The following is a 16,568-nucleotide window of genomic DNA, read 5'->3' on the forward strand; positions in this document are numbered from 1 at the left end:
TGAACATTGTGGAGAGCGAACAAAATCGGCTTTTGCTTGCGATTCGCATGGAGACCTAACCTGGTCCCAACATATCAATGCAGTTATAAAGAAGGCAAGACAGCGGCTATACTTTATTAAGAGTTTGAAGAGGTTTACTATGTCAACAAATACAGTCAACAACTTCTATAGATGTACCTTGGAGAGCATTCTGACAGGCTACATCACTGTCTGCCATGGGGGGTCTACTGCACAGGACTGAAAGAAACTGTAGAAGGTTGTAAATTTTATCAGCTCCATCTTGAGTACTAGCCTACAAAGTACCCAGGACATCTTCAAGGAGCGGTTTCTCAGAAAGGCAGCATCCATTATTAAGGACCTCCACCTCCCAGGGCATGCTTTTTTCTCATTGTTACCATCAGGTAGGAGGTACAGAAGTCTGAAGGCTCACACTCAGTGATACAGGAACAGCTTCTTCCCCTCTGCCGTCTGACTGCTAAATGGACATTGAACCCTTCAGAACTCCCCTGCCCCAACTTCTCCTCTCCGAATGGCTGACTCCATCCGCATCGGTTCTGCAAATCACCATCTCCTCTCATCCCTGGAATTTGCATCACCATCGCTCGCCCCCTCACTGTTTACGCCGATAATTTAACACAGTTTCCCTCAGAAAGGGTCTTTCTGTAGTCAAATTTCTTGCCTTTTTAACTTCCTATGAGCTGTCACACACATTCGGAAGTGCCATCTTAACCGAAAGCTTGTGGCATCTAAAGTTAAGAATTGCAATTTCGCGTTAACGTTTGAGCAGCTGGTCGACACAAGAAGGTATATTTCCACCTAAGCTGCTGTAAAGTTATCCTGGGTACCTACTACTGATAGCAGAATTGCTTCCTATCAGCAAATCAAGGTGTCAAGTAGTCATTTCAATTTCTTGTCTGCCAACTTGAAAGCATAAGTATCCCAAATCAACCAAACCATGGGGGCAGATCACATTTTAACATTGGCTTCGCAGGTAACACACAGCCTCTGCAAATATTCCTGCAAAAGGTTTAGGATTCCCAATATGTATCACTTCCATTTGGTCCTGAGTGAAACCTGCGGGAGTCCATAGGCCAGCATTATTTTAGTTCTAGTTTTCAAATATAGAAACTTTGAATGTGTAATTCTTCACACCTACCATTGTTGTTGTATTGTCTAAATGTACTTGCTTCATAAAGGAAATAATTAAGGGTCATGTGGAACAAGAGGGGCTCTCCGTTGGTCAGGGTTGATCACAGACGTTACATCCCAGCTGTCTATGTGATACGCAAACCAGCACAGCACAATATTGAGATCAAGCTGTTGCTTGTGTAGCGGGCTCCCTCTCTCCATGCAGCTGATGAATCTAAAGGGACGGCAGAGACTGATACAATTTTGCACTAGCGATGTCACAGGAGTTGCCAGTCAGCGTAAAACTACCTTAGGAGCTCCAGCTCCAGATTTTTCCTCAAAGTTTACTCCCAAAGCCGCCTTCTTAACTGTTCATAGCTGCAGGGCAGCAGAGGTTTAAGATCAGTTTTCCTTCCGTTTGATGAGCTGCTAACAATGGCTGACAAGCCCCATCTGTCCAGAACAACTAAACTTAAGGTGCCAGTAACCCACCTTTGCCCCTTTTCCTGTTGTAGAAACAGTTCCGCAGGGCTTAATATCCACATATGAAGAACAGGAGTTGGACTTGGTTGTCAGAGGTTATTTGAGACACACAACATAGGGAGCATTTAATAGGTAATGAGAGCATATCCCCATTAACACCCCCAGCTAGAATGATCTTAAGGAACCAGTGGAACAAGAAAGAAAAAGATTTTGACCATTTAATCACATGAGCACATCAATGACACAGAATTAATGAGCTAAGTGAGGAATAATAGATGTTATTCAGTGGTCTATGGTTGTCTGATTGTGAGTGGTGAGGGATCATTTACTGTAATGAATATGAAGAGATACCTAAATAATCCTGAATAATATGGGGTGACTTCTGTCTTTTCTTTATGTTAGATGTATAATTTCACATCAAGTGAAAACCAAAGATTCAATTCAGAACTAGAAACTTCAATAACCTTCCTCTTCCAAAAAAAGTGAATTTTGCTTCTGTCATATTGATAATATATTCTTCCATGGTTCAAAAATATAATAACCTACTTCTCTGGCTCTTATCCTTGGACACATTTGAGAAACACAGGAAGACATCTTTGCTTGTGCTAAAAAGACAATTATACACTTTTTAAGGAGTTTAATTTGTTTTCTAATTATTTTCTGTTCCTTAATCTGAAATATACTTTGGCCCCTTATCACACAATATGAAGAAAATGATTTCCCTTCTCAGCCTTTTCCTTTCATTAAGCTGATGTGATGAATTATAGTTATTGCAAAGAGCAAAAAATGAAGACAGATGACGTCCATTATTCCTTCAAAGAATAGGGATTAATCGTTTCAGTCTGAACTAAAGTCTATCATAGGTCAATGCCTTCAGTTGCTTAAATTGCGCTGTTTTGAAGTTGTTGAGCTTATGGCAGAATGGCTTTGCTGGGGAAATGCATGTTTTATTAGCTCACCTTTCTGAGCATTAAAACATAGTGAAACGACAATGTGCTCCTTTGAAAACCAGTATGGTGTTCTAGCAACGTACACAAATGCTGGTGGAATGCAGCAGGCCAGGCAGCACCTATGGGAAGAAGTACAGTCGATGTTTCGGGTCGAGACCCTCCGTCACGACTAACGGACAAAAGAGCTAGTAAGAGATTTGAAAGTGGGAGGGGGAGGGGGAGATCCGAAATGAAAGGAGAAGACAGGAGGGGAAGGGATGAAGCCAAGAGCTGGGAAGTTGATTGGCAAAAGGGATAGAAGGCTGGAGAAGGGGAAGTATCATGGGACAGGAGGCCTAGGGAGAAAGGAAGGGGGAGGGAAGCACCAGAGGAAGATGGAAAACAGGCAAGGAGTATTTGTGAGAGGGAAAGAGAGAGGATAGATAAATAAATAAAGGAAGAAAGAAAGAAAGAGGGATGGGGTAAGAAGGGGAGGAGGGGCATTAATAGAAGTTAGAGAAATCAATGTTCATGCCATCAGGTTGGAGGCTACCCAGGCGGAATGTAACGTGTTGTTCCTCCAACCTGAGTGTGGCTTCATTTTGATAGTAGAGGAGGCCAAGGATTGACATATCAGAATGGGAATGGGGCGTGGAATTAAAATGTGTGGCCACTGGGAGATCCTGCTTCCTTTGGCGGACAGAGCGTAGATGAGCAGCGAAGCGGTCTCCCAAACTGTGTTGGGTCTCACCAATATACAGAAGGCCACACGGGGAGTACTGGGCACAGTATATCACACCCTGATACCACCAGAGCACCGGTTACCCTAATGTGGTAACCATCATTATGTATCTTTATACTTTATTGTCGCTAAACAATTGGTACTAGAATGTACAATCATCACAGCGATATTTGATTCTGCGCTTCACACTCCCTGGATTACAAATATTAAATATTAAAATTATTAAAAATAGTTATAATTAGTAAATATTAAAAACTTAAATTATAAATCATAGATAGAAAATAGAAAAATGGTACAGCCAGATCCGGGTCAGGATTGGTTCAGCAGTCTTATCACCGTTGGAAAGAAGCTGTTCCCAAATCTGGCCGTACAAGTCTTCAAGCTCCTGAGCCTTCTCCCGGAGGGAAGAGGGACAAAAAGTCTGTTGGCTGGGTGGGTCGTGTCCTTGATTGTCCTGGCAGCCCTGCTCTGACAGCGTGTGGTGTAAAGTGAGTCCACGGACGGAGGATTGGTTTGTGTGATGTGCTGCGCCGTGTTCACGATCTTCTGCAGCTTCTTTCGGTCTTGGACAAACATCTTCCCCAGGTTGTGATGCACCCTCGAAGAATGCTTTCTACAGTACATCTATAAAAATTAGTGAGAGTTTTAGGGGACAGGCCAAATTTCTTTAGTTTTCTCAGGAAGTAAAGGTGCTGGTGGGTCTTCTTGGCAGTGAACTCTGCTTGGTTGGACCAAGTCAGGTCATTTGTGATATTGACCTCGAGGACCTTAAAGGTTTTGACCTGTTCCACTTGCGCACCACTGATGTAAATTGGGTCGTGCGGTCCGCTACTCCTTTTGAAGTCAACAACCAATTCCTTCATCTTGCTGACGTTGAGGGATAGGTTATTGTCTTTGCACCATGCCACCAGGTACTTAATTTCCTCTCTATACTCAAACTCATCATTACCCGAGATATTGCCTACAATTGTTGTGTCATCAGCAAACTTATATATTGAGCTTGATGGAAACTTGGCTACACAATCATGGGTGTACAGTGAGTACAGCAGGGGTAGACCTTTATAGCAAAATGTTTACCTTGTCAAGGTAGGTGCCTGATGGCAAGTAGAAAACAATAAAGTTTGTTTCCATAAGTTGAGTCGGTAGGCACAATGAGAGCACGGAGCACAGAACTATTGACTAAAGTCATCCTTCTGTGCAAGATATCATAAATCCAATGTCTTTTACTGCATGTTATCACACAGAGTTAAAGAATTAAACTTATAATTCCACTGTTTTGATCATGGGTCTTCAATCTGAAATGTTTTTCTTCCATTGATTTTGCCTGACCTGTTGCGCTTTTCCGGCACCTTCTATTTTTTATGCTTGATGGCTTGCTTCTTCAAAATTCGGTTGAATAAAAGGCGTAAGGGTTCCAGTGCTTCTGAATAAGCATTTTCAATCACTTTTCCTTCAAATTGTTCAAAAATAATCAGTTTATCAGAATGTACAGGAATCTTCCAATGAGGATGAATCATGCGTGAAGAAGTTGAAGCTGCAATACAATCACTGAAGTGCAGGAAGTCAGCAAGATTTGACAGCATCCCTGCTGAACTGCTGAAGCATGGAGGAGAGGCCACGCTAGACATGATTACCTCCATCTGTAATATTATCTGGCAGACAGCTGAATGGCCGACACCTTGGACTCAGTTGTTGATCATTGTGCTTCCCAAGAAAGGCAATCTCCAACTTTGCCAGAATTAGCGTGCCATCAGTTTGATCAGCTGTGTAAGCAAGGTAATGCTCAGAATCATCTTGGACAGACTGAGACCTCAGGCAGAAGGCACCATTGCCGAGGAACAAGCAGGCTTCCGTAAGGGCAGAAGCACAACTGAGCAGATTTTCAACCTCCGCACCCTCTGTGAGAAACACCTTCAGCACCAGAGAGAGTTCTACCACGTCTTCATAGTCTTCAAGAAGGCATTTGACAGAGTCTGGCATGATGCCTTATGGGCCACCATGAAGAAATTCAACATGGGGCAGAAGCTGATTCATACAATCCATCAGCTTTACGCCAAGGCAACCAGTGCAGTACTCGCTCAGGGCACCATCGGGAAGTGGTTCCATACCTCTGTAGGAGTATGTCAGGGCTGCGTCCTCTCCCCCACTCTCTTCAACATCTTCCTAGAACGGATCACGAATATTGTAGTCTGGGAACCAGTAGGGTTGGACGGTGCCATCTGAGGGGAATAATGCTCATAGTGATTTTTGGCAAGGTATACATCTCTAGAGTTAGAAAATATGTGATCGCATTGTGCCAGTGGTAGCTTTATGTGTGCTATCATGTATTTTATAACACTACCCTAAGCATTTCTGAAAAGTGGCCAATGTAAAGTACAACATATGTATTCAACCTAGTGGTATTTTGTTGTCAGTGATCCCTCAACTTCGAAATTTGTCACAATGATAGCTGAGTTCAAGCACTTTTCATCAAAAGTTGTTATAAAATTCTACATTAAAACTATGTCATTGGTGGCAACCGCAGTACAGTGCCCAATTTCAGTAGAGTGAATCATTTCATTTTTAGAAAAATATTTGTCTGTTGTTTATTTTGGAAAAGTCAATAGGACTCATATAATCACATGGATTTTCAGAAAATTTATTCAGGAATTCAAAGAAGTAATCACTTTTTGTAGATATTCCATATTAACATCAGTACAGCAGAAAATGTTACCCCCCACCCCACCCCCCAAAAGGTGAAAATCCTCATTTGGAGAGATTTCTGGAGTTCTATCAATGTCATGATATTTTCCATATTGTTGTATCAAAGCAAAACAATCTTAAGCTTTTGTCATAGCATATAGAATTACAGTACAATAATTCAAAGGTGGGGTTCCACACGGACATAACCTAGGCCCCATTTGGTTGTAAAATGAATATATTTAATCAAAAACTGCTTTCCATACTTCGTTTTCCATACTTTCATAACCTATTAATAATCATAGTAATTTTCCAAGTCTTCCACGTCTTCCACATCTTCATCTGAACTTTCCACACTTTCTGAGGTGGATGCCTGGTTCTCACAGTCTGCCAGTCTACACATGTCAGTACACCTGAGGCCATTTGCAACACACATACATCTTGGGAGTGAACATTTTTTTGTACAGGGCAGTAGATCCAGGAGGGCATCGGGTGCTGGCTGGCCTTCCATTCAGTGCACCACCAACTGTTCAGCTTCCTCTTCTCTGTACATCTTCCATCCTCTGCCAACAGGGCTTGGCACTTGTGGGCCCTTCTCCAAATATCTTCTCTATATACCAGCTTGGTAGTTGGCTCACTGGGCATGTTTTGTTGAGCAGTCCTTGCATAGTGGGAGTTCGTGACTTTCGATTTCAACTTTTTTGGCACAGAAAAGGTGATACCTGAGCTCATTGACCTTGGTGGTTGATGCTTTTGGGGCACACAGGAGACATGTAAATTCCTCCAGTTTTGTCAATCAGTTCTGGGGAGAGGTCCCATTCCTGACCCAACTCTAAGAATGTGTCCTGAGTTCCCTGTTGCTGGTCAGAAGTTTTAGGGTACTTGTCTTTCCTTTGCCTGCAAAAGCACTTACAGTATCATATCCTGTACATGCATGCAACCTGATGAGAGCCCTACAAACCTCTATGCCAACAGTGGCAGCAAACTTCCCGATGTCTACATCAGAAAGCTACCACCGCTGCAATGCTATCACATATTTTCTAACACTAGGGGTGTATACCTCGCCAAAATCACTATAAGTATTATTCCCCCTAGGTGGTACCGGTGGCCCAAATTTGGGGTCCTGGCTCACGGACTATTGCCCTTGAAGATCATGTGGCACAGTCAGCATTGGAGGGAGGAACAACACAAACCTAAGATTTGCTGACGACATTGATGGACTTGCAGGAAAAGAGGGCGAACTGGCCAACCTGGTCAGCCATCTTGACAGAGCCTCCACAAAGTTTGGAATGGAAATAAGTGCCGAGAAAACCAAGCTCATGGCAAATGCTAATGGTGCCATCACAACAGACATCTCAGTCCATGGTCAGAAACTTGAGACAGTGCAGCAGTTCAAATACTTGGGGGCAATCATCAGTGATGAAGGATCAAGACCAGAAGTCCTGGCGAGAATTGCACAGACAATGACTGCACTATCTAAACTCAAGACAATATGGAGGGACAGCAACATCACCAAGAAGTACAAGATCAGACTGCTGCGTGCATTGGTATTCTTCATCTTCCTGTACGCATGTGAGACATGGACCCTCACAGCAGAGATACAGAGGAAGATACAGGCATTGGAAATGAGATGCTATTGCAACATCTTGGACATTTCATACTTGGACCACATCACAAACGAGCAGGTCCGCAAGACCATCCAGCACCACACTGGCCCCCATGAAGACCTTCTCACAATGGTGAAGAAAAGAAAGCTGAGATGTTACGGCAACATAACGAGATCCAGTGGCCTTGCAAAGACCGTTCTACAAGGAACTGTGGAGGGGAAAAGAAGGAGAAGTAGACAGAGGAAAAGATGGATGGACAACATTAAAAAATAGACAGGGAAAACACTTGCGGTGACCCAGGCTCTGGCACACAACCGCGACAGATGGAACAGACGGGTGTAAAGCTTGACATGATGGCGCCCCGACGACTCCACCAGGAGTTAAGGACGCAAGGCAAGGCAAGGCAGTCAGTTTAGAATGGTCTGCAGCACCCGATAGACTTGTCTGAGGCGGCTGTAACAAGAAAGAGGTAGCATGACTCTGAAATCAGTGAATGATGATGACAGAGATCAGACCTTGGCCCTCAGATAGAAATTCCAATGGATCTTGTATTGGAAATGGGTTGGATGGTCAATAGAGGGATTTATGAATCAAAAGGCAGGGGGATTTGGTAGCCATTAATCAGTGTAATGCTGGATATTTGAAAGAGCCGGGAGTTATAGAAGGAGTTTCTAATCTAAAGGAAAGCCAGGCAATCATCCTTACAGAGGGATTGAGACTTGATGAATGAGTTGGTCAAAAGAAATTCAGGATTGGAAGGAGTATCAGTGATCATCCATTAGAGGAATTTGGGAGCGGATTAGAGTATTAAGTGAACAGTTGATCTCTTGTTGGCATTGGACAAGCAAAACATTTAAGTTAGGTTGGATAAAAATTATATCTGTAGCGAAGGATGAAATCAGCAGATCATGGAATGAAATTATTTGACCGGTCAGTCGACGGATTGGAGATCTCAACTAAGATAAACATGAAATGATGGTGAACCATCTCAATATATAAGCTGAAGCTACCTGAATTTGATTCATAATAATCATCTAAATGAGATGGACCATCTCAGGCAGGGCCACCGTAAGTAAATCTAAAACAGACCTAACAAGCTCCTAGAATTTGAAAAGTGCTAATGGAGATTGGGTAAGCTCTTCACTTAAGGGAGAGCCACCTGAGTCTCATTAAGTCATGTATTAATAAACACTGCAGTGGACACAGACTTTGTATGCAAGATTGAAAGTAATAGAACGTTACTGTACTTGTGTGGGTTCTATACTGTATATGTGAGCATATCAGTAATGCAGGAGACCTTGCATCGAAATTGCAAATTTAATTCTTCAGTGAAATTGGATCAAATGCTTATAGAAACCTGTTCGTGATTAATTCATTTTCTAAGCATTCACATCTCCTTTTATAACTGATGAAGAAATCATATGTTAAGTCTGTCTTATCCTAATTAACAGGACAAATCTATCTTAGGTACGGAAAGATCAACTAAACAGTTAAATGTCATGTGTTTTGCATTAATCATTTAATTTCCATCTTTGTGTTCTAAAAAACAAAATTGTATCATTTTTGATTATGAAACAATGTAGTAGTTAACTTCAGAGTTTAATATAAGTGCAAACTTCATTTAAAAAATGTAAAATATATATATTTCCAAGCAACACACACAAAATGCTGAAGGAACTCAGCAGGTCAGGCAGCATCTATGGAAAAAAGTACAATCAGTGTTTCAGGCCGAAACCCTTTGGCAGGACTGGAGAAAAAATGCTGGGGAGTAGATTTGAAAGATGAGGGGAGGGGAGAGAGAAACACCAGGCGATAGGTGAAAATTGGAGGGGGAGGAATGAAGCAAAGGGCTAAGAGGTTAATTGGTGAAAGAGACAGAAGGCCATGGAAGAAAGAGAAGTGGGGGAGTAGTGCCAGAGGGAGGCAATGAGCAGTAAAGGAGATAAAATGAAAGAGGGACAAGGGGATGGGAAATGCTGAAGGTGGTGGGGGAGGGGTGCAGAGGCTTTATTCCTTTGTTGCCCGGCCTGCTGAGTTCCTCCAGCATTTTGTGTGTGTTGCTCGGATTTCCAACATCTGCAGAATTTCTCTTGTTTATATATATTTCCAACCCACATTTCCAATTCTGATTAAAGTATGTCTATTAAATGTTACTTTAAAATTCGTAATTTGGTTTTTAATTTCAGTTACACACGACAAGTAGTTGGCAATGGAATCAAAGCCCAGTCAGATAACCCAGAGGTGAAAGTTAAAGGAATTGATCCAATGATAAATCAGATCATCGATAAACTGAAGCACATCAATCAGGTAAGACAAGGTGAAGGCACTGAACCAGTCACCTGGAACACATAGTCACCTACATAATTATGGTGGAAAGTTAACGAATGCATGAAATAAAGAAGTATTTTCAAAATCTCATTTCGTGTGTAGGTTTATGTCTATAAATTTTGTGGAAATCTGGCTTTCAATTATTGCTATTTGATTTGCATTGTTGTCTTCTGCACTCTGTTTGGTCTATCATTGATTCTGTTATAGTTACTATTCTATAGATTTGCTGAGTATGCACACTGGAAAATGAATCTCAGGGTTATATGTGATGACATATATGTACTTTGATAATAAAAATTACATTGAACTTTTACCATTGAGTCCAATTTTTCTTTCAAGCTTATGGGTTCCAAATACTCTCACCTGTTGCTGCCCCTTAATGGGGCTGTTGTAGTGCTAAGGGATGAGATAGAGTAGGGTTGCCAAGTATGTCCAGGAATGTTTTCTAAGACAATATGTAGATAGTTATACTGGAGAAGGGCTGCACTTGATCTCCTCTAGGAAATGAGGCTACACAAGTGGTTTATTTGTCAGTGGATGAGCACTTTGAGACCAGTAACTAATTCTATTTCTCTCACCATAGTTATGGAAAAAGGTAGCAGTGGGAGTTGAAGACTGGGGTAGGACTATTTTCATTGGTATTGCACATGAACTCTCAAAAGTTTAGTTGGGAGAGACTGTTTGGTGATGTCAGATGTGTGGGAGGTTTTCAAAAGTGGAACAGGAAGGGGTGAAGTCAGCATGATCCTGTTAGTGTGTAGGGTAAGGCTGGCCAGTTTAGGGCACCTTGGTTAGAAAGACTATTAAAGGCCATGTTAGAATAACGAAGGAGGGTTATGTCATGTACAGGCAGCGAAGATCAAGCAAATCCTTTGAGAAGTATAAGGAACTTAGGAGTAAACTTTAAAAAGAAATGAAGAGGGCAAAAAGGGGCCATGAGATATCCCTGGCAGAAAAGAGAAACAAGAATCCTGAAAGATTTACGAAGTACATTAAGAGTAAAAGAGTAGCTAGAGAGAGGAGCTTCCCCCCACCCCGCCCCCACAAAAGGATCAATGTGGTGATCAATATGTGCAACCAGAGGAAATAGGTGAGATCTTAAATGAATACTTTTCCCCGCTAAGGGGCAGTGATATTCTAGAACAGTGGTTCCCAACTTGGGGTTCACATACTGCTTGCTTAATGGTATTGACCCATGGTATAAAAAAGGTTGTGACCCTCATTCTGGAACATATCAGCACTACAAAGGAGGTGGTGTTGGAGCTTCTGAAGCACATGTAGATGGATAAACCCCTGGGTGCTGACCAGATGTATCTTAAGACATAATGAGAATCAAGGGAGGAAATTACTGGAACCGTGGATAAGATAATTTAATCTTAAATTGCCACAGGTGAGGTACTGGAAAACTGCTGCTCTTCCTAAATAGAGGTATAACTTCAGGATAGCTCACGTTGTGGATTTACTTAAGAAGAATTGTTGCGATTAGCCAGCAAAGTACAGGCCGGTGAGCCTTACATCAGCAGTGGAAAAATTATTGGAAGAGATTCTGAAGGACAGGATTTATTAGTGTTTAGGAACATAAGGATTGATTAGGGATAGTTAGCATGGCTTTCTGTGTGGAAAATCATAAAATTTGCCTAAATTTTTTGAAATGGTGATTGATAAATTTGATGAGATCAGAATGGCAGACATCGTTTACATGGATTTTAGCAAAGTCTTTCACAAGGTGCCATTGGGTAGGCTGGATGGTTCGGAAGGTAGAACACATGGGATCCAGTGTGAAGCAGTCAATTGACTACAGAGTTGTGTTTGGAGTCAGAGTGGTAGTGAATGATTCTATTTCAGAGTGGGGAGCTGTGACTAGTGATGTGCAGCAGGGGTCAGTGCTGGGTTCTCTGTTCTGTGTCATATATTAATGATATGGATGAGAATGTGGTGACAGGACTAGTACATTTACGGATGATTCCACAGTGGATGGTGAAAAAGGCTGGCTGAGGTTACAGTGAGCAAGAGGAATGGCAGATGGAATTTAACTGGGACAGCTGCGAAGTGATTGATTTGAGGAACTTTAACCAGGGCAAGCCATACATGATGAATGGCAGAGTCCTGGGGATTGTTGTTAAATAGAAAAACCCAAAACTAAAAGTACAAAGTCCCTTAAAATGGAAACTCATATGGACAGGGAGGCAAGGAAGGTGTATGGCATGTCTGTCTCCAGGGGTCAAGGCATGATATTTAGTTTCTTTCCAATGATTACTAGTTTGCATTACCTTTCATCTCAGGGTTCTGCATCCTTCAATATTTTTTGTACAATTCAGAAATTCGGGTCCTCGTGAATGAGATTGGCAAAAGTATAATGTATGCTAGGAAGTCCATTTCAACCACAGTGGTATATTCATATGCTATAAAAATTACAAAGGGAACGTGACAGAGCAGTAGATAAACACAATGGTTTAACCATATCATCAAAGATAAATGAGATAGACGAATGAGAAAGAGACAGGCAGAGAGTATTAACTTGAAATCATTGCATGCAAAGCTGTGTCAGAGTTTGGTTCATGATATTAACCTGGGTTGATGTTGCTAGATGGGATCAATGCAGGGATGGTTGAGGTAATGGTTTTGGTAACAGAGATGTCATCAAGTGATACAGCACCTGTACAGGACCTGAGGCCAAGTAGCCCATGCCGACCACAGCATCCTCCCTTCTAGTCCCAGTTGATTGTGTTTGACTTCAAGCCCTTAACTTGACGTACCTATCCAAGTGCTGCAGTTGTATCCGCCTCAACCACTTCCTCTGGCAGCTCATTCCAGCCACTACTCACTGTGTAAAGCAGTTACCTCTTAGGGCTCTTTTAATTCTCTCACCTCTTATCTTGTGTCTCTGCCCTCTAGTTTTGGACTCCCCATCCCTGGGGAAAAGACTATGAGCATCCAGCTTATCCAGACCCCTCAAGACTTTATGAATTTCTATGAGGTCAGCATTCATTCTCCTACTCTCCAAGGAATAAAGATCCAGTGTGGCCAACCCCTTCTTATAATTCTGGCCCACTAGTCCAGGCACCATCCTTGTTAATCTCTTCTTCACTTCCCCAGCTTGGCAATGTTCCCCCTAAAACAGGCTGATGAAAACTGAATACAATATTGCAGTGGATGAAAATGCTCTACAATGGGTAGTCCAGAAGGCCCAATGCATCACCAGCACCACTCTACCCACCATCAAAGGCCAGCTGCATCATGAAGGATCCCACCCATCCTGCTCACACACAGTTTGTCTCACTCCTCTCTGGAAGGAGGTTGTGTGGCATTCACACCAAGACCACCAGACTCAAAAATAATTACTTTCCCCAAGCAGTAAGACTGATCTACACCTCCACCCACTAACCCACCCCTCCCAACCTCCAACCACCAACCGACCACACCACTACTTTATCATTTCCTGACAGTGCCACATTATGTACAGATACTCCTGTGCCTAGTGTCACTTTATAGACATACAAACAATCCATGTGTATAAACTACCTTATGTTTATTGTGTTTTTTTATTATTGTGTTTGCATCCAGAGTAGTAATTATTTCATCCTCCTTTACACTGTGTACTGCAAATGATATTAAACAACCTTGAATCTTGGTGTGTTCTCACTAAATGATTTATATAACCACAAAATTATGTCCCTACTCCTAAATTCATTACCCTGACAGATGAAAACCAGCATGCTAAATTCTTTCTTCATCACCTTGTCTGCCAGCATGGCCACTTTCAACTAACTGTGCACTTGTACTCCCAGCTCCCTCTGTTCCACAACACTCTGTAACGCCCTGCCGTTCACTGCATAAGTCCTTCCCTGGTTGGACTATCCAAAATACATTGCCTCATACATTGTCCAAGTTGAAAACATTTGTTATTCCTCAGCCCATCTCCCTAACACTTGGAAATTCATAGTAACCTGTTTCACTGTTAACAATTCCCCCTAATTTAGTATCATCAGCAAACTTGCTAATTCATATCCAAATCATTTGCATAAATAATGAACAACAGAGGCTCCAAAACTGCCTCCTGGGACATTCCACTAATCACAGGCCTCTAGTCGGAGAATTGACCTTCAACCAGAGTATTCTCCTTCCTATCTTGAAGTTAATTCTGAATCCATCTCGCTTGCTTCACCCCCCACCCCCACAATGAATTCCATGGACTTGATCTTCAGATCGGCCTGCCATGCAGGACCTTGACAAAGGCCTTACTAAAGTACATATAAAAATATACCCACTGCCCTACCTTCATCTATCCTCTTAATTACCTCCTTTAAAAACTCTAAAAGATTTATCAGAGTGACCTCCCATGCACAAATCCACGCTGGCTATTTCTGATCACGCTTTGACTATCCAAGTGATCACATATCTTATCCTTTAGAAGTCACCTCCAGCACCTTCCCTCAACTGAAGTCAGACTCACCGGCCTGTAGTTCCCTGGTCTGTCCTAGCTACCTTTCTTGAACTGAAGAACAACATTCCAGTCTTCTGGAACTTCACCAGTGGCTAACAACGAAGCAAATATCCCAAGATGGGCTTCCATGATTTCGTCCCTGGCCTCCCATAAGGTCTGGGAGTGCACACAGTCAGTCCCTGGGGATTTGCCCACCTCAATGTGCTTCAAGGCTGCAAGTTCCTCTTTCCTAATGCTATGCATATGCTCCCAGACATGTCTACTTATTACCCTTATTTCATGCAAAGAGAAATAGACATTAACCCCAAGGAGAAGTAGATATTAAATATTATGCCCATCTCTTGCACTTCATGGGGGTTGGATGTCATGGTCTTGACTCTCCTTGACATCCTTTTACTGTTAATATAACTGAAGAACCTCTTGGCATTATCTCTAATCCTGTATGCCAATTCATCTCATACCTTCTTTTTGCCCTCCAAATTTTCTCTTAAGCTTTTCATATTCATTGAGGAATTCATTTGTACATGTCCTTTATCCTGATCAGAGTCTTAATATCTCTCTTCAGCTAGGGTCCCTGAATTTGCCAATGTCCTTTACAGAAACAAGCTGTCCCTAGATCCTTTACAAACCTACCACTTGTCAACACTTCCTTTGCCTTCAAATAGAGTTGCTCAGTTGAATCCAGGTGGATTTTGCCCAATGCCCTCAAAGTTGGCCCTGTTCCAGTTCAGGACTAACATGTGGACCTGTCCTATCCTTATCCATAACAAACCTACACCTTTCAGAATTGTCATGTATGAAGGTCTTGGGTTTGGGGCTGTGACGTTAGTTACTCCAGGTTGGGATGAGCATGCAGATGAGTTGTTTAAATACTTATTTAATTCAAATCCTTTGATCGGGCTCTGCTCTGTCTGGGTAGGTCCCTTTTTGTCGTGCTGAAGCAGGCAGTGTGAAAGCCTGTTTTGGCTTCAGTTGTCTGTGTATAGACACAAGAACAGGCACTATGGAAGTTGCATTATAAAACAATATAAATGTAACTGTGGGGAAATCCTCGAAATAGGTCAGGCAACTGATCCTGCCTAGCCTGCTGAGTTCTTCCAGCATTTTGTGTGTTTTTGCCTTGGATATCCAGCATCTGCAGATTGTCCTGTGAGTGTGGGGAGATTCTCGACCAGTTTCCTGATGCTTGCACATTAAAATCAATCGATTTGCAGCAGTGTTGCAGTGCAAAGACATAAAAATGACTATCAATTACAAAATGGTGACAATGATTATGATTTATTTGAGCATTAAATATTGGTAAGATTAGATCAATGAACTTTATAAAAGGTCTCATGCTCACTACATTAATCAGAAAGAAAGTAAGCATTTCTCGTCTGCAAAGGTCAGAATATTAGTAGAAACTACTAACAAGCAAGAAGATAAGGAGCAAGGTATTTGTGTGGTGGATAGCAATAGTTCTTGGGCTAGGTTTGTCTTAGAGATATCAGAAATGTAGACATTTGTAAGTGTTACATAAAAACAATGTACAGGGGAGGCTATATTCATTTCTTGATATTCTGCAACAGATAGAGCATGCAAACATGTAAAGTGTTGATTGATGAAAGAAGATGAGAGTAGTGAAGGGGAGATGTGATTGATTGATTGATTTAATATGTGGTTCAACGTGATGTCTGAAAACTCAGTGAAATCCAAGACTGAGCTTTAGAATTAGAATCAGGTTTAATATCACGGCATACATTATGAAATTTGTTGTTTTGTGGCAGCGGTACATTACAACACAAAGAAATAAAGCATATAAATTACAAAAAGTAGTAGTAGTAGGCAGCCATAGATCCCAGAGGATCATGGGTTTGCGCCTCTGGTGGACTGTGTCCTCTCTAGGGCGCAAGCCTTGGCGGGAAGATTTGAAGAACCGGATGTTGCCCATGCAGCGGGGTCCCCCTCTCCACGTCACTGATGTAGTCAAGGGAAGGGCAAGCAATGATGCAGCTTGGCATCAGTGTCGTCGCAGAAGTTGCCAGAGTGAAGTTGTAAACAATGTCAAACTGCCTTAGGGCTCCAGATTTCTTCCTTGGGTTTACTCCTGAAGCCTTTCCCCTGAGTGGGTACGGCTGTAAGGGAGCAGAGGTTTAAAATCAGAGTTTTGCTTCTCCTAGGCAGGCTGCTGTTCAAGGCAAACGAGCCCCATCCGCCCAAAGCAACTGGTTTTGAGGCGCCACTGGCAC

General features: G+C 42.1%; 1 protein-coding gene across 2 annotated transcripts in view; it reads left to right on the plus strand.

Annotated features, from left to right (window-relative positions):
• The window catches only part of gpc5a (glypican 5a), a 948,795-nt gene that overhangs the window by 342,707 nt on the left and 589,520 nt on the right, over positions 1–16,568 (plus strand). For both annotated transcript variants that reach the window (XM_063048513.1, XM_063048514.1), the window contains exon 6: positions 9,755–9,875. In XM_063048513.1, the coding sequence (XP_062904583.1) occupies positions 9,755–9,875 (121 nt within the window). The remainder of the gene's footprint in view (positions 1–9,754; positions 9,876–16,568) is intronic.

The sequence above is a fragment of the Mobula hypostoma genome, chromosome 5 (assembly GCF_963921235.1).
Source record: "Mobula hypostoma chromosome 5, sMobHyp1.1, whole genome shotgun sequence".
Lineage (NCBI taxonomy): Eukaryota > Metazoa > Chordata > Chondrichthyes > Myliobatiformes > Myliobatidae > Mobula > Mobula hypostoma.